The sequence below is a fragment of the Mirounga angustirostris genome, unplaced genomic scaffold (assembly GCF_029215605.1).
Source record: "Mirounga angustirostris isolate CCGP_5_RB_7025 unplaced genomic scaffold, mMirAng1.0.hap1 SCAF_10, whole genome shotgun sequence".
Classification (NCBI taxonomy): Eukaryota; Metazoa; Chordata; class Mammalia; order Carnivora; family Phocidae; genus Mirounga; species Mirounga angustirostris.
This window is the reverse complement of record NW_026991718.1, coordinates 138,269,066-138,290,300: the sequence shown is the minus strand read 5'-3', so window position 1 is coordinate 138,290,300 and position 21,235 is coordinate 138,269,066. Positions and strand designations below refer to the sequence as shown.

Here is a 21,235-nt window from a genome sequence, read left to right as displayed (position 1 = left end):
ACCTCTAGTGTCCTCGCAGCTTCACTGCACATTTTGCCAAATAAAGGGAGCAGCAAAGGCCTCTTCTCTCCTGTGTGAGAAGTACACAACGGGAAGAACACAAAGCAGGGCTGCTTGAAGGGTGTGGATCACCGAGGACTTGTGTCTCTGCAGCTTACTCCCTGAAGCCGTGGAGAAGCTCCGGCCGAGGGCTACGGGGAGGAGCCTGTCAGCCCCATCTGCTGAGCAGGCTCAGACCTGCTTCCCCGTGGGACTGGCCGCTCCAGGGTACACAGTGTGTATTATCTACAAAGTGTTACTTTTTTATTGCCAAGAAAATACCAATATAAGAATTTTAAGCTATAAGGGAACACATTATGCATACAAAAATGGACCTAAGAGTTCCCAGTTACCTACAGAGTCCACTGGGGGCAGGGAGACACACAGTGGTTCCTGGTAAATGCAGATCAAACCACACAAGGTACAAGGCCTCTTACCGATAGGACTTTTTAATGTCATCTGAGGTTGCATTCTTGTCCAGCCCCAGAACATGGTATAGTGATTCCCCAGAGGTAGAGAGTGAGCGCTGTCTCTGGTCGGCCATGGTAGGCTAATCTACAAGAAAAATGCAAAGAAAACATCAAAGAGTATCGATAAAGATTCCAAGCACAGAGCTGGAGGACTTTATTCCATATGACTGTTCTATGCAAGCAATCACAACACCACTGGTGGTGGCCATGAGGGTCACAGACACAGCACATCTAACTACAACGTAAGGGGGTGTGGGGAGTGGTCCCATGTGAGGCCTAGAGGCTAAGTTTGCAATTGTGCCTGTGGAGTGCTAGACTATTGCTACACTAAGTAGACTGTAAAAAAACTATGTTTACTGTAATCTCCAGAGCACCCTCGAAATAAAAAATCCAAACAAGTACAGTTAAAATTCTCAAAGAAAAAGGGTAATGATCTCTTTAGACTAAAAAGTCCAATAAAAAGAAGAGGTTGTCAGAATGGAGAAAGACTCAAGACCCAACTAGACACTTTAAAGACAGAGCCTCAGAACCCTTTAATCCAAGGGGCACCTGGGTGGCTCAGTTGGTTAAGCGACTGCTTTCAGCTCAGGTCATGATCCTGGAATCCCGGGATCAAGTCCCGCATCAGGCTCCCTGCTCATCGGGGAGTGGGCTTCTCCCTCTGACCCTCCCCCCTCTCATGCTCTATCTCATTCTCTCTCTCAAATAAATAAATAAAATCTTAAAAAAAAAAAGAACCCTTTAATCCAAGTATTGACAGAATTAAAGGAGAAATGGACAACACACAACACAGCTATAAAAATCTTAGCACCCATCTCTCAGAAACAGACAGTATGGACAAACAACAGAAAAATGGATGATCCAAAAAACACTACCAACTACCATGACCTAACTGATACATACGGGACACCCGACATCTATAAACAGTTTTTTAAAAATCACCAAGACATGTCATATATTAGATTTTAATACAAATTTCAATAAATTTAATGGACTGAAATCATGCACAGTGTGCTCCCTGACCTTAGCAGAATTAAGTTAGAAACCCAACAGTAAGATACCCAAGAAAACCTCAAGTATTTTTTTAATAGAATTTGTTTTTTTGGGGTTTTTTTTTAGATTTTGAGAGAGAGCGAGCATGAGTTGGGGGAGGGACAGAGGGAGAGAGAGAAGCAGGATCCCTGTTGAGCACGGAACCTGATGTGGGACTCGATCCCAGGACCTGAGCTAAAGTCAGATGCTTAACCGACTGAGCCACCCAGATGCCCCCAAAACCTCAAGTATTTAACATCATCCAACACACTGATAAAATAACATGTAACTCAAAGAAGAAATCAGTTATTTTCAGTTGAGTAGTAAAAGGTAACATATTAGCCAAGACCTAACATTCAACTTCCTAACACCAGAAGCAGCAGGACAGACCCAAAGGAAATGGAAGGAAGGAAATAATAAAGAGCAGAAATCAACAAAATAAAAAACAGATAAATGATAGAGAAATTTAACTAAGCCAAAAGTTGGCTCTTTGAAAACAACAACAAAACTGATCAACAGCCGGGCGCCTGGGTGGCTCAGTCGTTAAGCGTCTGCCTTCGGCTCAGGTCATGATCCCAGGGTCCTGGGACTGAGCCCCGCATCGGGCTCCCTGCTCCACGGGAAGCCTGCTTCTCTCTCTCTCCCACTCCCCCTGCTTGTGTTCCCTCTCTCGCTGTGTCTCTCTCTGTCAAATAAATAATAAATAAAATCTTAAAAAAAAAAATTGATCAACAGCCGAAAAAAGAAAAAAAAAGAACAGAAATCAGTGAGGTGAGGAAGGAAAAAAAGAGGGGTCATCCCTATAGACCCTACAGGCACAAGAAAGATGATAGAGAGGGGCGCCTGGGTGGCTCAGTCGTTAAGCGTCTGTCTGCCTTCGGCTCAGGTCATGATCCCGGGGTCCTGGGATCAAGCCCCGCGTCAGGCTCTCTGCTCTGCGGGAGGCCTGCTTCTCCCTCTCCCACTCCCCCTGCTTGTGTTCCCTCTCTTGCTGTGTCTCACTCTGTCAAATAAAATCTTAAAAAAAAAGATGATAGAGAAAATTATGGACAAAAATTAGATGAAACAGATAAATACCTTGAAAAACACAATTTACCCAAATTAACACAGGATGAACCAGAACATCTGAATAGTCCTAAATGCGTTACACTAATACAATTGAATCTGTAATAGAAAACTTTCCCACAAAGTTCCAGGCCCTGGAGACTTTTCTGTCAAATATCCAAGAAAGACATCAATCTTAGACAAACTTTTTCAAAAACAGAGGAGGAGGGAACTTTTCTTGTTTTTGGAGGCCAGCACGACCTCATAAAGACATTACCAAAAAATCCGTCACAAACATAGACATAAAAATCCTTAACAAAGTATTAGCAAGTTGAATCTAATTAAGTAGAAATTATCCCAAGAAGGCAAGCCTGATTTAACATTTCAAAACAAACCAGTGTAATCCAGTATATTATAGAACAAATGAGATAAACCACATGGTCATCTCAAAGATTCATCAAAGCATGCGGCAAAGTTCAACACTAATTCATGATTTAAAAAATTCTCAGTATATTGGGAATAGAAGGGAACTTCCTCAGTCTGATAAAGGACATCTAACCAAAAACCTATAGCTGATATGCTCAGTAGTGAAATACTGAATGGTTTTCCCTTAAATCAGAATGTGACAAGGATGCCTACTCTCACCAGTTCTAGCCAACACTGTTCTAGGACCCTGAACACCGCGACAGGAAAAAAAAAATCGAAAAGACATAAAACCATCCCTATTCACAGATGACTTGGTTGTTTATACAGAAAATCCTAAGGGATCAACAAAAAACAAAAACAATGAAACAAAAAACCAACTAAACAAAAAAACCAACTACAACTAATTGAATTTAGCAAGGTGACAGGATATAAATATTTAAAACTATATTTTTATTCGAGAGCAGTAAACAACTGGAAAATATTATTACATACAGATTTCATTTACAGCAGCATCCAAAACCATAGAATTATTTAGGGAAACAATTTTTTTTTAATTTATTTATTCATGAGAGTCAGAGAGAGAGACAGAGAGAGGCAGCGGCAGAGGGAGAAGCAGGTTCTCCGCCTAGCAGGGAGCCCGATGCGGGACTCGATCCCAGGACCCTGGGATCGTGACCTGAGCTGAAGGCAGATGCTTAACCATCTGAGCCACCCAGGCATCCCAAGGGATAAATGTTTTTTTTTTTTAAAGATTTTATGTATTTATTTGACAGAGAGAGACACAGCGAGAGAGGGGACACAAGCAGGGGGAGTGGGAGAGGGAGAAGCAGGCTTCCCGCTGAGCAGGGAGCCCGATGCGGGGCTCGATCCCAGGACCCCGGGATCATGACCTAAGCCGAAGGCAGTCGCCCAACGACTGAGCCACCCAGGCGCCCCAGGAATAAAATTTAACAAGAGACATACAAGACCCCTATACTGAAAACTACACATTGCCAAGCGAAACAAAAGACCTAAAAAAAATAGAGCTTTATCATGTTCATGGATCAGAAGACTCAAGACTGTCAATCTTCTCAAAATCAATCTACAGATTCAATACAATCTTAACTCTAATCTCAGCAGCTTTTTTGCAAAAACTGAGAAAATGATTTCAAAATTTGTATGGAAATACAAAGGGCATATATTAGCCACAGCAACACTGGTGTACAGGGGGCCCACAGTAAGTGCAAAGATGTCCATCATCAATCAGTCACTCAGAAATGCAGAATAAAACGAGATACTACAACCTACCAGAATGGCTTGTATTGAAAAGATGACCCACATCAAGCGTTAGCAAGGATGTGAGGCCACATGAACTCTCACACATGCTGAAAATGGCAAACGGTACAACCCCTTTAAATTTTTTTTTTTTAAGATTTTATTTATTTATTTGAGACAGAGAGAATGAGACAGAGAGAGCATGAGAGGGGGTAGAGTCAGAGGGAGAAGCAGACTCCCCGCCGAGCAGGGAGCCCGATGCGGGACTCGATCCCAGGACTCCAGGATCATGACCTGAGCCGAAGGCAGTCGCTTAACCGACTGAGCCACCCAGGTGCCCACGGTACAACCCCTTTAGAAAACAGCCTGGTAGTGCTTTAAAAAGTTAAACACACACTCACCAGACAACCCAGCAATCCCTCTGCTACGTATAGCACTTCCTACATGAAATGAAAACGTATGTCTCCCAAAGACTTACACACCATTGTTGATATAGCAGCTCTACTCACAATAGCCAAAATCTGGAAACAACCCAAATGTCCAGACAGGTGAATGGATAAACAGAAAGGGGTCTACCCGCGGAATGGACTGCTGCTCAGCACGAAGGGAATGAGCCACGATGACACACAAACACCACGGATGACTCCTGAAGCATGCTGCTGAACGAAAGGGGCCAGACCTAAATGAGAATGTAGGAGTTCCTTACGTGAAACTCCAACAAACGCAAAGTCGTCTACACAAGGATGCCCGAAAGCGGAGGGCAGAGCAGAGATGGGTTACAAGGGCTCAAGGCAACTCTGGAAAACTACCTGGCATTTGCCACAGGACCCAGCAGGTCTGCTCCTAGCTGATTTATCGGAAAGTAAACACGTCTTCACACACAAACCTACACACGACATTCACAGCAGCTTTATTTGTAACAGCCCCAAACTGGGATCAGCCCAGATGTCCTGGACTGCAGTACACACGTGCACAATGTAATACTACTTATCAAACCAAAACAAAACCAGTGCTGCCCGTGTAACTTGGATGAACCTGCAGGGAATTGCACTGAGCAGATAAAAGCCGATCCCAAAAGGATCCCAAACTATATGACTGGATTTTGGAAATGACACAATTTTAGGAACAGAAGACAGACTGCTGATTGCCAGGGGTCAAGGATGGGAGGTGAGTGGGACAGGGGTGGCCTGTGTACCGAGAATTCCAGTATCTTGAGTCCAGCAGTGGACACGCACACCTACGCAGATGCTACGGCCCTACGGAGATCACCACGCCCACACCAGTAAGTACAAGTAAAGATGGGGAGATCTGACTAAGATCGGTAGGTTGTATTAACATCAGTATCCTGGTTAGGATAGTAAACTACAGTTTGGCAAAGTCACCGTTGGGAAAAACCAGGCAAAGTGTTGTGATTTCTTATAAGTACGTGTGACTTTATAATCATCTTAATTAAAATTGCAATTAACAGCTCATTACTAGACTAATTCAAGTTACTTGGTTGGTTTAGACCATTCAAAGAAGCTATAACTAGAGATAACATAGCATATTGTTACCAGCAATAAAGGCTAGATCTAGCAAAGCCAGAAGCAAGAAAGCAGTGGGAAAAGAGAACCTCAGACATCCGGTCCTAGCCCAATTCCTTCACCTCCCAGAAGATCAAAGGGAAGCCCAGACATGCAAAATGATTTACCAAAATACACAAATAATTAGTCACAGAAGCAGGCCCAGAAGCCACTGCTGATTTCAAGTTCAGGGATCAACCACACTAAACGTGTGTCTGCCCTCTGGTTCTCTAAAAAGACACACTGTCACAAGTTGTGACTAGCTAAATTCTCTTTCCTGCTGCTTGAAGTTAACAAAAAATAATAAATGAACAACCTTTCCAGGAAATACAGTGACGCTGCTAACAAAAGGGCTTCCAATCTCCGCATCACGTCTGCTTCTGTGAAGGGAGCACGATGGGCCGAAGGCAGCGCCCAGCCCCATCACACACTTGCAGACACTGCCCCGAAGTCAACCATGTGAAAAATGAGGGGATGGACTTAATTTCTAAATGCAGTACTGATTTAATGATTATGTGACTACAGGCTAGTACTACTTAAAAATAAGTTAATGTGTTCATAATTACCAAAACTCAGGAGCAACTAAGATGTCCTTCAGTGAGTGACTGCATAAACTGTCCATGTGGACAGTGGATATTCTTCATGCTGGAAAGAAATGAGCTACTGAGCCGAGAAAAGGCTGCACAATGTGTGATTCCCGCTCTATGACATTCTGGAAAAGGCAAAACTCCAGGGACAGTAAAGAGAGTGGTGGTTGCCAGGGGTTGGAGGAAGCAGGGATTAAGAGGAGGAGCACAGGGGATTTTTAGGGGATGAAACTACTCTGTGTGACAGTGATTATGTTTGTCAAAGCTCACACAGAACATGCAACACCAGGAACGACTGCTAAGGTAAACTATGGACTCTGGTTAATAATGTATCAATACTGGGGCGCCTGGGGGGGCTCAGTTGGAAAGGTCTGCCTTCAGCTCAGGTCATGATCTCAGGGTCCTGGGATCGAGTCCTGTGTCAGTCCCATGTCGGGCTCCCTGCTCAGCAGGGAGTCTGCTGCTCCCCCTGCTCATGCTCATGCTCTGTCTCTCTCTCTCTCTGTAACCCTAAAGCTGCTAAAAGAAAAAAAAAAGTCTATCAAGTAGGAAACCAAGTACAAAAAAAAGTTGGTGACCCCAGAGGAAAAATGGCAAGGGTTTTTTTTTTTTAAGATTTTATTTATTTGTCAGAGAGAGTGAGAGAGAGAGCACAAGCAGGGGGAGCGTCAGGCAGAGGGAGAAGCAGACTCTCTGCTGAGCAAGGAGCCCGATGAGGGACTCGATCCCAGGACCCTGAGATCATGACCTGAGTTGAGGCAGATGCTTCACTGACTGAGCCACCCAGGCGCCCCAAATGTCAAGCTTTTAAGTTCTGATATCTTTAGAGGTTGAAGGCTACTATTTCTATAAAATTAAAAGAAACTGTGGACAAAAAGTAAACTGTGAAGGAGAGCAAGCACAGAAGAGTAGGATCGGCAATGACTGTCTGAGCAGGAAGGTATAAACTAAGCACAAGAGGGCAACACAACTCAAGTGGATGAAGCCCACAGTGCAGAGAGAAGTTACAATTCAGGAAGTATCTTAGAACCAGCAAAAAGAAAACAAGAGGAGAAAAATTGGTCTAGCAGGAATGCAAAAGGTAAGGAATACAGCCAAACAAGGGGAAAGTCCATTAAAAACAAAAGAAAACAAAACTAGAGCTGAAAGAAAACAGAAGTGTGCAAACTGAAAAGTGCCATCAAGTACCAGGGCTGCACTTAAAACATTCTGGTCAAGACTGAGAACTTTCCAACACAAAAAAGTTTCATATTCTAAGATGAAAAGATTTTCAGCCTAGAATTCTATTATCAACCAAGTGCAAGGTCACAAGAATATACAAATGTAAGAGTCTGGGACAAGCAGTGCTCCCACCTTCTAAAATAAACAACTATCTGAGGACACACTTCAACAGAACGAGGAAGGAAGTGAGGAAAGAGGGAACCCTGGGATAAAAAAGACTGGTGTCATCTGGGCCTGCATCAGAAGACATGAAGGCAGGAGGGGGCGCCTGGGTGGCTTGGTCAGTTGGGCGTCTGTCTGCCTTTGGCTCAGGTCATGGTCCCAGGGTCCTGGGATCGAGTCCCGCATCAGGCTCCTTGCTCAGCGAGGAGGCTGCTTCTCCCTCTGCTCCTCCCCCACTTGTGCTCTCTCTCTTTGACAAATAAATAAAATCTAAAAAAAAAAGAAAGGAGACCCAAGAGCAGCCCCTCCACACACCCACAGGAGGCAGGGTTCCACTTCTCTCTTCATGCCCAATGACAACACAGAACGCAAAGGTTAATGCTCACAATGGAAAGGAGGAGGGTGCAGGGGTGGACAGCCACCATGGGCCAGGCCCCTCCATGCCACGGCCGACCTGGACCACTCAACTGGGTTCCTTGAGTGGCAGTCCATGGGGCTCAGGCTTCCCCTCCCCTCACCAGGCAGGTTCCATGGCAGTCATATCACTGATGCAGAGACAGAAGCACAGACAGGTGACATCAGGGTGTGAACCCAAACCCAAGGGCATCACCCTTTGACCTAGAGACACCAAGTAAACCACCCTGCCTCTAAGCCTAAGGGATGATGGCGCTGCTGAGGGGCAGGTAATAAAACAAGTCTCCCTGGCATCCAAGAGAGAGCATGGGTTTTGGAATCAGGAAGTGAGGATTCTAAGCCCCGCTCTGAAAGTTTCCAGCTGTGAGACCTTGGGCAAGGCCCCACAGTGCTCTGAGCCTCCTCCTTCATCAGTGGACCTCACAGGACCAGGGAGCACAGAGCCAACAGAGCCAAGAGACCCTCAGTCAGAAGCACGCATCTGTACTGATGCTGTAGCCAAGTGTTCTCCAGCTGGTCCAAGACTGAAGTGCCGCAGCATGGTCAAATTACTACCCTAAGTAATTTCTTTGTTTTTATTGTTACCCAATGCCTACTAAATAGTTGGCTTCTAGACCCCATCCACAGAAAAACATCAATAGCTAACACTTTTATGTCTGTTCTGTGAAAATAACCAACGAGAGCCATACCTCTTCATACTGCACTTTCCAGATAATGCTTTTATTCCAACAAACTGAAGATTCTTGGCAAACTTGTGTCGAGCTAGTCTCTTTTTCGACAGCATTTGCTCACTTTGTGTCTCTGTGTCACATTCTGGTAATTCTTGCAGTATTTCAAACGTTTTCATTGTTAGTATATTTGTCGTGCTGATCTGTGATCAGTGATTCTGACTCAAAAGCTCAGAAGATGGTTAGCATTTTTTTAGCAATAAGTATTTAAAAATTAAAGTATGTATTTTTTTTTACACATTATACTATGCCACACTTATCAAACAATAGTATAGCATAAACCTAATTTTTATATGCACTGGGAAACCAAAAATTCATTTGACTCATGCTATTGGGATATTCACTTTCCTGCAGTTTTCCTGGAACCAAGCCCGCCATAACTGAGATATGCCTGTATGCAGTCAGCTACTTAATTTGACTAAAGAAAAAGTCTCACCCTGTAAAACTGTCACATTTTAAATTATGAATCACCAGTACTACTTAAAAGTCTGTATGCCAGATTTCACAGAAGTTACTGCACTGAATGAATGTCAAAAATTTCCTAGTCTCAGAATCATCCTAAGAAAAACCCACAGAATTAATTTAGAATAAATTTTCTTAGTTTCAATGGATTGCCAGTAACTATATCCAAACTTTTCTAAAGGCTAATACTTGCTTAATACAAAATCGTATCTTAGGGCGCCTGGGTGACTCAGTCGGTTAAGCGTCTGCCTTTGGCTCAGGTCATGATCCTGGGGTCCTGGGATGGAGCCCCGTGTCAGGCTCCCTGCTCCAGGGAGCCTGCTTCTCCCTCTGTCTCTCATGAATAAATAAATAAAATCTTTAAAAAAAAAAAAGTATCTCCTCAAACCCAGAGATTAAAAACGAAGTTATAAGGCATCCGGAGTCACGTGACTGGCAGTTTTCTCCCTTGTTCCTCGAGTAGCACAGAATGTTAGCGGAGCTACACCTCAACATTTCTGACCCCATAATGTTATAATCAGGCAAGGTCTCCACAGATGGAAGCAAAGACTAATGTTCACACAGACACGAGAACTTATGGAACAAGGAGCTTCTAGAAAAAACAATCTGTTGAAACACCCAGCCAGAGAAGACATAAACGGAAAGGCAGCAGTCAAGAATGGAAACCAGGGGTAACGGGTCTGTGGGAAGGTGCTGAAGCCACAGAAATCCAAGAACAAGCCTGAAGAGCAATGGGAGCTGTGGGAACAAGTCTGGTGAACATAAACATCACAAACCCACAGCAACAAGATCAGGACCCAAGTGGGGAGAGAGGGCGGAGTCCCTGTCAGCCCCACCAGGGCCACAAGCACCGTCCACACCAGAGCCTGACGCCGCCTATGGCCTCCCTCATTAAGGGTGCGGGTGGGTCTGCTGGTGCTGAGGGGGCAGCAATTTCATCAGCGTCCCCTTGATTTTTCTGTATGCCAAATTCAGAGGAAAGTGAAACAAATGCTTCTACTTAAAAGACTATGCGAATGTCTTTGGAAGGTACTATCTGGCTGTTTCTGGGAAATACCTGAGAGTTAAAAACTAACCTCCTTTCTATTTTAATGAAATGACAGCACAGCAGGGGGCCTGACAGCTCAGGCCTAATTTAACTGTATCAAAGCCAAGTACTTACACACCAGAAAGGGGGAGAACATTACCACTCAGGTTTACTTTAGTGTTATTCTTCCAAGGATTGTCTACTCTAGAGCATACACTGGCAAGCTTTTATTTATTTATTTATTTATTTAAGATTTTATTTATTTATTCATGAGAGACAGAGAGAGAGACAGAGGCAGAGGGAGAAGCAGGCTCCCCGCAGAGCAGGGAGCCCAATGCGGGACTCGATCCCGGGACCCTGGGACCATGACCTGAGCCGAAGGCAGACGCTTAACCAACTGAGCCACCCAGGCGTCCTAAAGATTTTATTTATTCATTTGAGAGAGCGAGAATGAGAGAGAGCACATGAGAGGGGGGAGGGTCAGAGGGAGAAGCAGACCCCCCGCCGAGCAGGGCGCCCGACGCGGGACTCAATCCCGGGGCTCCAGGATCCTGACCTGAGCCGAAGGCAGTCGCCCAGCCGACTGAGCCACCCAGGCGTCCCGGAAAGCCTTTTTTTAAAGGGCAAGTTAGTAAATGTTTCCGTCTCGTGGGCCAGTCTCCTTGGCTGGGTCCCCAGTTTTTAGCTCTGCCTTTGAAGCAGGAAAGCACACAGTGTGTAAGGCCTGGTGCAGCTATGCTCCAATAAAACCTGACCCGAGTACAGAAGCAGGTGCGACCCTTGCCCCAGAGGTCAAGTAATGGCTTTCCTGTGAATTATTTAAGGAAGTTAGGTTTTTGCAGAGGGTCCCTTACGCTTATATACCGTGAACAAGTGTAGGCTTAGTTACTGTGACACTTTTTTTATTCCTCAAAATTAACTCTACACAAACACAAAACAAAGATACAGGCACATACCAGGTGACATACAGGAGAAATGTTCTGAATATACATTTTCAATGAAGATGGAATAATTCAAAGAAATCCATTGCAACATGAAGCAATTACAGGGCAGACAGTAAGTAGCAAGAGTGCCCTCTTATTCACATAAAAATGGCTGGAAAAGCTGTGGGAGAGGTGAAGGCATTTTTTCTTTGAACAGTTTTGTTGTTGTGTTTTTAAAGATTTATTTATTTGAGAGAGAGAGAGAGAACAGGTAGATTTATTTATTTGAGAGAGAGAGAGAGAGAACAGGTAGATTTATTTATTTGAGAGAGAGAGAGAGAGAACAGGTAGATTTATTTATTTGAGAGAGAGAGAGAGAGAACAGGTAGATTTATTTATTTGAGAGAGAGAGAGAGAGAATGGGCACACAGGGGAGCCAGGTTGGGAGGGAGAGGCAGAGAGAGAAGGAGAAGGACAGAAGCAGGCTCCTGCTGAGCACAGAGCCCCAAGACTGAGATCAGGACCTGAGCTGAAATCAGGAGTCTGACGCTTAACCGACTGAGCCACCCAGGCGCCCCAAGGTGAAGGCATTTTCAACAGAAACCATCCAAGAGAAGTCAACGTCATCCCTCATCAGTTCATTCTTCTTACTTCAGTTAATGAAGTAATGAAGTCATGCAAATGCATGACCCTCTGATCACACACCATCAACATATTCTATGGGTTTTTTTCAACTGGAAATTTAATTAAATTTAAATGATCATGTAATATGGAACAACTATCCTTATACTATTTCATATCAAAGAACACAGAAACAAGATCCCATATTTTGCACGTTTCTCCAATGCTAAGAGGAAAGTCCACTAACTGCATCAAATACACGTGTTCTTGAAGATGCCCTACGTGTCTATCTCCCATTACTATCAATAGTTACGTATGTTGGCACAAGGACAGGGCATTTCCCTACCTAAGGGATAAAGACCGCTTCCATGTGCCCTGCTGGGGCGTCAATGACTGTTAACTTCATTCACAGGACACAAGTCTGGCTCATGTGGCATTTATCATCTCCATGATCACTTATTTGAAAATATTTACTGAGTCCTCCCACATGCCAGGCACTGGGAACACTGCGATGAACAGGGGATACAATCTGAGAGCGGGGAGTGAGTTCAGTGAAGGACACCCGAAATCAGTGAGCACAATTCCCCAAGAACACAGTTTTATGGGAACAGACAACAGAAGCAGCTTGTTTATGTTTTAAGATTATTCTGGCTGCAGCGTATAAAATTAATATGAAGAAAACCATGGCTATGCACATTATAATCAAACTGCTAAAAACCAAAGATCAGGAGATCTTGTAAACAGAGAAAACTGACATTATCACATAGGGAACAATCATCTGAATTACATGCTTCTCATCAGAAATCATGGAAACCAGAAGGCAGTGGCGCACATCCCTAAAGTGCTGAGATAAAAAACCCGTCAAACCAGAATTCTATGTGCAGCAAAAACATCCCTCAGAAACAAAGGTGAAATAAAGACATTTTTAGAAAAAGAGACTAAAAGAACCCATGAAGAAGACCTAAATTACAATAAATGCCAAAGAGTTACTGAGGCTGCAGGGAAATGGTAACAGAAACCAGCATCTTCAGGAAGGAATGAAGGTCAAGGACAATTTCTTCCTTCTTGTTTTAAGAAAATACATCGAAGTGGTGAAAGCAAAAGTTACCAACATTGGCTTATGGGGTTTATAATGTAAGATGTAACACACAGGACACGTATGTGTTCAAGGAGAGCAGGGCAGGGAGGGGTGTGCCTGGAGGCCTTCAGGGCTCCTCCCCTGAGCATGAAGTGATACCACATCAGCTCTAAGACGAGTGGACAACACAAACAGCCAGCAACAAAGGACTGATCACGGCTTGGTCGATTCTATATGGGACACTACTCACCAATAAAAAAAGGGTAACATATGGACACAAGCAATAAAACCCTGAAACGCATTATGTAAGACAAACAAGCTAGACCCAAAATGATCCCATTTACTGAAAGATTAATAAAAACAGGACAATCTATTGTGATATAAACCAGAAAGGTGCTTGTTTGAGGGCACTGAGGGGAGCCTTCCAGGATAACAGAAATACTCTAACTTAAACTGGGGTAGTGATTTCACAAGTGTGTACCTACACCAAAACTCAATGAAATTTACTAAGATCTGTGCATTTAACTGTATGTCAATTTCACCTGCATTTATTTTTTTATTTTTCTTGAAGATTTTATTTATTCATTTGACAGAGAGAGACACAGCGAGAGCAGGAACACAAGCAGGGAGAGTGGGAGAGGGAGAAGCAGGCTCCCCACTGAGCAGGGAGCCCAATGTGGGGCTCGCTCCCAGGACCCTGGGATCACGACCGGAGCTGAAGGCAGACGCTTAATGACTGAGCCACCCAGGTGCCCCTAATTTTACCTGCATTTAAAAAGCAATCTGTAATTAAAGTTATTTGTTCTCAAAGCAAATTAGATATTATAAGAAAATTAAACGGAACATAAAATTCTCCAATCACCCAGAACCAGCTGCCTATTCTCACAAACTCTCACTGGGACACAGCCACATCCTTTCCCTTGTTTCATCTATGGCTGTTCTCAACAGAGGCTGTGTAACCACAAAGCCCAAAAATACTTACTGTCTGGCCCTTTAAGGGAAAAAGCTGCCGTGAATATTACTCAAATTGCTATTTTATATTTTGAGTCAGAAGATGAAACAGATGCTTTCTAAGCATGGAAACTATTAAATTTCTACACTACTTCACACACATTTCAAAAGCTTGTGTTCTAATTAGAAACTAACCATCGCAGGCAGCGTGTACTCTCGAAGGCTCCTGTTCAGGGGGAGCAGTCTTGTAACTAAAAGACAAACTGTAAATGGAAGGACCTTATTTCATTCTTAATGTATGTGATATTGGGAAATGCATCGAGAAAGGCAGACAGAAAGGTTGTGGAATGCCACATGAGAGAAAACAGTTAAGGAGAGAAAGAAATGAAGTTTTGTGGGTTTTTAATCACTAAATTCAACTTTTGAGAAAAGTTATTGTCTTAATACTTTACTGTCCGTCTTTTCTATAATGAGCAGGTATACCTCAGTGATTAGAAGAGACACTCTTCCGGGCGCCTGGGTGGCTCAGTCGGTTGGGCGACTGCCTTCGGCTCAGGTCATGATCCTGGAGTCCCGGGATCGAGTCCCGCATCGGGCTCCCTGCTCAGCGGGGAGTCTGCTTCTCCCTCTATAACCCTCCCCCCTCTCATGAGCTCTCTCTCTAATAGATAAATAAAATCTTAAAAAAAAAAAAAGTAAAATGTGCTCTCATTATAAAAAAAAAGAGAGAGACACTCTTCCAATACAGGAAACAGGTCACCTGAAACACATTACCCTACACTACAAACTGAGGGAGAACACCGGTTTTGTAGCTGCTGACACTTCTACCCCCAGCATGGGTTGCCAGTTTCTTGCCTCTGCTCCCCTCTCATTCCCTTTGGTCTCTCCAGGCCCTGGTCCCGCGGAAGCATCGCCAGCCTTGAGATGCGATGACATCCCAGCTCTGCTGATTCAGTGAGCAGTGTTCACTGGGTTCAGTCCTTCCAGATGTCTTTATATTTCCATGGGGTGATGATGTGGGAATTTACCCCCCACTGTCTGAAGCAACACCGCGTCCTGTTGTTCTTCCTAAACTTGTTCTTACCCGTTTCAAGGCATCCCTGAGACCCACACTCAAGGTCTGGAGAGCAGCCACGCCTACCTGAACTACACTTGTTGTAATTTATGAACTGCTGTCAGAAGTCTGCTCCCAGTCTTCACTCCAGGAAGGTTAAACCACAATCTCTGGGCTGAATCTTCTTTAGTAACATCATGTCTTTAAAAACAAAGAAAGGGGCCAATTTTGCACCCTTGCAGTACATCCTGGTTTGTGCTGCTAGAAGGAACCCAAGGGCTGGGCAGACAAGAAGGTACATACACACACAAGCAGGGAACAATGAGCTCTAAAATGGTCAGAGGTTGCCAGGCACAAGAGGCAGAAACCTGGGAAGAGGGAGGGTTTTCTGGAAGACACATGGTCTGTCCTCCTCAGTCTGTCCTCCCTCGCTGCTGCTGGGTGAGTCTGTGATGTACAGCTCTGCTCCCATCACATCTCTCAGGTCCTTCTCTGACACCCCACAGGCTGCAGCACCAAATCCCAGCTCCCTGGCCTGCCCACTACCAGCATCTTCCCACCACCGTGTACACTGGGTCTCGGGGCATGACTGGCAGGACCACTTGTCCTAGGCAGATACGGTACTGTCACACATGAACACCTGGGCTCTCCTAAAGCAATGCCCTGCTTCCCTTGACGTGGAGAGCTCCTATTTGGACCCCAGAGCTCTGCAGAGACATCCCTGGCTCTGGGAACCCTTTCCTGGCCACTGCTCCCAGTACAAACAACAGAGTCCTATCGTGTCCTGGGGAGCCATCCTGGACTTTGAGCAGGTGTCTGTGTTGTTCATTTGTTCAACGGATGTTTATAGAGCACCTGCCGCATGCCATGCTGTTCTCAAAGATGGAGATTTATCAGTGAACAAAATTAACAAAAGAGACAAAAATCCCCAATCTCACAGGTCCTGTCTATGCTCCTTAAAAGACTTAGAGACCTTTAGGGAAAAGAGTCGAGTATTTGGACTCCTGTATTCTCAGATGTGGTCTCTGCATGCAGCACATGTTTTAAAAAGCTGCTATTGAATTCAACCTACTGCTAGGGGAAAAATCAAAGCACGTGCCAACTTTGGAAGAACAGATTTGAAAACATCTTAAAAGGAAAGCTATTTTTGTTCTAAGTATTTTTTATGTAATATTTGATACACAGAATGGAATAATATATAGAACACACACACACACATATATTTTAAGTTGGCTGTACGCCTGGTGTGGAGCCTAATGTGGGACTTGAACTCATGACCCTGAGATCAAGACCTGAGCTGTGATCAAGAGTCGGATACTTAGCCGACTGAGCCACCCAGGCACCTGGGGAATATATAACTTATAATGCATAGTGATAAACACCACAATCCCATCCTTCAAATTAAAAACTTGAAAATTACTAACAATCTTGAAGCTTCCTGTGTTCTTCCCATATTTATTACCCTGAATTAATGTTTGATTCTCTTACTTTAAAATATTACCTCACATGTTTCTCCCTAAACATTATTTAGTTTCAACTTTTTGAACTTAAAAAAAAATGTCCTAACACTATATGCAACCTTCTAGGTTGCTTTTGAAACTCAGTATGTCTCTAGGACCCACCCACATCGCTGGATGTAGTCATACTTCATTTCCAGTACTGGATAAACTCCAGTTTGTAAACAGACCACACAACCTATCAATCCATTCTTCCACTGAAGGATGCTGGGGACATTCCCAGGTTTTGCTATCACAATGCTGCTCTGAACATTCCTGAGCAAATCCTGGTGTGCAAGTTTTTTTACGCTAGTGCTGGCGGGCTCAGGCTTAGTGGTATTTGCAAAACTCCACAGCAAGAGTTCACAAACTGCTACAGCAACAGCAACTAAGCACAGGAAAAGATACTCAATGTCTTTATTCACTTGGGAAAAGCAAATTAAAACTACAGCATTACTACACACCTATGAGAATGGCTAAAAAAAATAACCAGACCACAGGGAGGGTTGATGAGGGTGAGCAGTGACTAGAACCCTCACACTGCTGGTGGGACACAAAATGGGGCAGCCACTACAGAAAAAGAGCTTGAAAGTTTCTAATAAAAAGGAACAAAGCACTCTGTACACAACTTAGATGACTCCCAAGGACAGGATGCTGAGTGCAAGAGACAGTCTCAAAGGTCACATGCTCTGGTTCCTCAGAAGGGGCCGAGAAGAGGATGTGATGGTTACACAAATTTGTATGTATTAAACCCAGAGAACAGTATATCCAAAAAAAAGGGTGGTGTCTAGTTTACTGTATGTTCATTTAAAAATAAAAGAGAAGAAAAAATCTGGGCTTGTATTTTATGTTTTGTTTGTCATTTACTTTTCTAGTTAGTCATTTTCATTGTAGTTCACAAAAGTATTATCAGTGTTTGACAGACTGGAAATTAAAGAAAATCTGGTCCTTCACCACAACCATTTATGAAGAACTGCTGCTCGGAGTATACCTGGAAGTGGAACTTAGGGTCCCAGGGAACTGGCAGTCTCTACTGGGTGAGGTATGCCACCTGCCCCCAGAGGACCGCACCACTCAGCACCCTACGTGCTACTGCCCCCCCCCAAAGTGATGGGCACTGCCAGGCTTCTGAGTTTGCACCCATCTACCGGGCAGAACGGTGCCTTGCTCTGCCTGAGTCCTCACCCCGTGTGCACTGCAGAGGGCAGTGCTTTCTGTCTGCCCAATGGCAGCGGGACTGTGGTCAGTACCCGAGGGGCTACGGCATCTGTCTCCAGGACACCAATCATCTACCCGCTACAAACGCAACAAAAATCTTTTCCTAGTTCACAGGTCTTTTCACTTACCATGGTGTCTTTTGATGAACGTAAGTCCTTAAATTTTTCTATTGTGGTAAAAAAACAAAATTTACCATCTTAACCATTTTTCAGTGCACACTTCAGTGCTATTAACTCTATGCACGCTGTTGTGCAAGAGATCTCACAAATTCCTAATTTTATGTAACTGAATGTATCAAATCTTTGCAAACTGATGATATGCTTCCTTTCTGCTTTTGTTCAAAAGTCCTTCTCAATCCCAAAGCCAAAAGTAAATTCTCCTGTATTTTCTTCTAAAGGTTTTCATCCACAGGTAGTCTGCTTCATCTGGAGTTAATATGGGCATGGCAGGAGACAAAGACCAGCTTCACCCAGAGCCCCCAGAACACCCCCCCCCCGCAAATGGCCTGTCTTTCCCCAAGACCTGCAGGATGCCTCCGGCTTACTGTAAAACTCCACATGTGAAGTCTATTTGGGGGGCTCCCTATTTTGTTCCATTATCAGCATACTTTATTCAAAACCTCCGAAATTATGTGAGGCAGCCTCACTTTACAAAAGCTATAAATTCTTTGGTATTTCCACACACACCATTAGATAATGCTACGGAAAACAAGTGTGTCTTAATACAAGCCCCTGGTTTGAGGACAAGGAGGACCTGAAAAGCAATCGCAAGGTAAGCCCCGTGAGCCACACCTCCTCAGTGTGTACAGTTGTGTCCCCCAAGCTGAGGCTTTATGGCCTGCAGACCAGGTGCTGTTGTTCAGCAATGAAGGCATGAAGAAGTATGAAACCGCACCACAGGCTTCTTTCTCACTCTCTCTGGGGGTACCCCTCCCAGATGCAGAGGCCTCTGTGGCTGCCACGCAGCACTCTCCAGCCTCTCTTTCTACGGTGGGTCAAACAGGGATCGTGGCTGGACCAGCAGCCTCAGAAGCCACTGTCTGGCTAGGGGCAGGAAGACAGAGTGCCCAAATAAAAGTTCCAGGCCACAGAGATAATGCACCATATGATGGGAATCTGAAAATATAGAAGCCAAGAAAAAGGTAAATAGTGTTTAAAAAAAAAAAAAAAAAAAAAAAGCTATTTGGAACCCTGACAGAGAGCTGACACTACTCTGGAAAGAACATGTAATCAGAGAACAGGACCCTGGTTCTATAGTAAACATTGTTTTCACAAGTGGAAATAACATAACCATTTTATGATTTTCAAAGATAAACTTACAGACAAGAACTTTATGGTCACACCTTGACAGCATAAAGGTAAAAGGACAGACAACACAAGTTGGAGTAAGATGAGAAGGACAGGAAGAAGCATTGACACCCTCAGGTTAAGGAGATGACAGACAACACATGTTGTTGATGGAGCAAGACAAAGTCACAATGGTGAGCACACAGGAACTGCCAAGAGTGGAGACAGGAGGTAAAGGTGCTGCTGCCTTGATCAGGATGGAACGTACAGGTAATTTGCAAGGTGACCAGTCGGCAGACAGTGGTGTGGCGTGCCACAGCGTGAGAGTGAGGGGTGACCACCAGCAAACACCTCTGGGAAGGAAGGGTGAAGTCTGGGAAGGGTACTGCTGCTTTGCCTCATGCACTCGGACCGAAACCTACAGAAGAAAAACTGCTAAAAATAAAAATACTAAAGAATAAAATACAATAGGGGTGCCTGGATGGCTCAGTCGGTTGAGCATTCAACTCTTGGCTTCAGCTTCGGGTTATGATCTCAGCCCCGTGGAGTCTGCCTGTCCCTCTCCCTCTGCCTCCCTCCCCAACCCCAACATGCGCACGTGCTCTGTCCCTCTCTCAAATAACATCTTAAAAAAAAAAAGAAAAGGAATAGAATGGATGTTCCAAAGACCAGGAATTTTCCTCTAAGATCTTTGATGCACCAGGCAGTAATCTGCCAAAGAACATTCAAGAAGCAGGTGGGTCTGGAGCACCTACCTCAGGCAAAGGAGGGCCCACACCACCAGTGCTGGGACAGACTCAGAAACTCAGTGAAGAGGCTCAGAAAAACAATGGTCTGAATGTCTGACTCTGAATTTGTTATCTATTCTGAAAGGAAAAAAATCAATATACTGCAGAATAGAATTGGCACCAATCAACTCCATTTATATATTCAAAGAAATTCTAAGCAAGAGTCAACAAATGTGGAAAACAAGAGATGATGCCAATGTCACAGAGTCTTCTATATTTATTCCTAACTGAAAATGAATTTCCAATGTAAAGAATTCCTAAAGTCACTGGAAATATAGGAACCCCAAAAGATTTTACCTCTCCTCCTTAATTCTAAGAAGAATAAAAAGCAACAATGATGCTGAGCCTTAAAACAAAGAGAACAGAAAGAGTAAAACGGTCACTTCTTTAAGGACAACCTCCCCACCAATCATCAAAGCACAAGAGAGGGTTTAAATCTAAGGCACAGGAAGAATAGCATGCTCCCCACAATGAGCCATACACTTGGTTACAAAGAACAGTGTCCGTGTATTCCTATACTAAAGAAAGTGAACGTCCTGCCCCCATGATTTACAAGAGAGGAAGCAACAAGACTGATGGCCACACGCTACAGCAGACAGGTACTGAGGAAGAACAGAAAAGACAGCCCAGGGCCACACCCCTGCACAGAATCTTGGGTTTCCCAAACAGTAAAACTGATGGCTGCCAAAACACAAGAACACACCTAGCCCCCCCGAAGCCCTTCTAACTTATAGACTGAGCAACTGCCCCAAGTCCTGGCAGGGCATTCAGTAAATGTGTGTTGAATTATTTTTGTCAGTAATGACTATGTCCAGAAACCAAGTAAGGATTTTCTTTAGTTAACTGATGCTTGGGATACAGTAAGTTAAAAGGAAAAGGAAGTCAGAAGTTGAGCAAAATCACAGTAAGTATGTGTTTAACTATGAGGAGATTAAAAAATAAATGAACAAATGAATGAGTAAAAATTGAACATTCCCAAAAACTTATTCCTCAGAAAGGAGGTTACTTATGGACCAATTTGGGAGAGAATCTGTCCTCTAACAAATGCCCACCACTTCGGACCCTGCCCTCTGGTCCTGCCCACTCATCCTTGGAGGTGCAAACAACAGGGAAATGAATCTGGGTGACACCAGGTGAGGCCATGGAGTCGGCCAGCAACACGGCACTAAGAGCTTCTAATGCCCTTTATAAAGGCAGCCTGAAACCAGCTAGAACTCCTGCACCCAGAGCACGACATTTCCACCCCTCACAGCCCTGGAGCCAGCAAGTACTCCTCTGTGCACACTGCTGGAGAAAAAGATTCTAGGGCAGAACCATTACTTATGACCAAAAGTTTCCAGAAAACCTTAATATATTCCCAAATCTAAACATGAAACTAGAGAGTGGAAAACA

General features: G+C 44.1%; 1 protein-coding gene across 1 annotated transcript in view; it reads right to left on the bottom strand.

Moving 5' to 3' along the window:
* The window catches only part of DNAJC5 (DnaJ heat shock protein family (Hsp40) member C5), a 34,018-nt gene that overhangs the window by 2,505 nt on the left and 10,278 nt on the right, over window positions 1-21,235 (bottom strand). Inside the window, 1 exon segment of the mRNA XM_045886154.3 lies at window positions 477-594. Within this exon segment, the coding sequence (XP_045742110.1) occupies window positions 477-583 (107 nt within the window). The 5' untranslated portion in view covers window positions 584-594.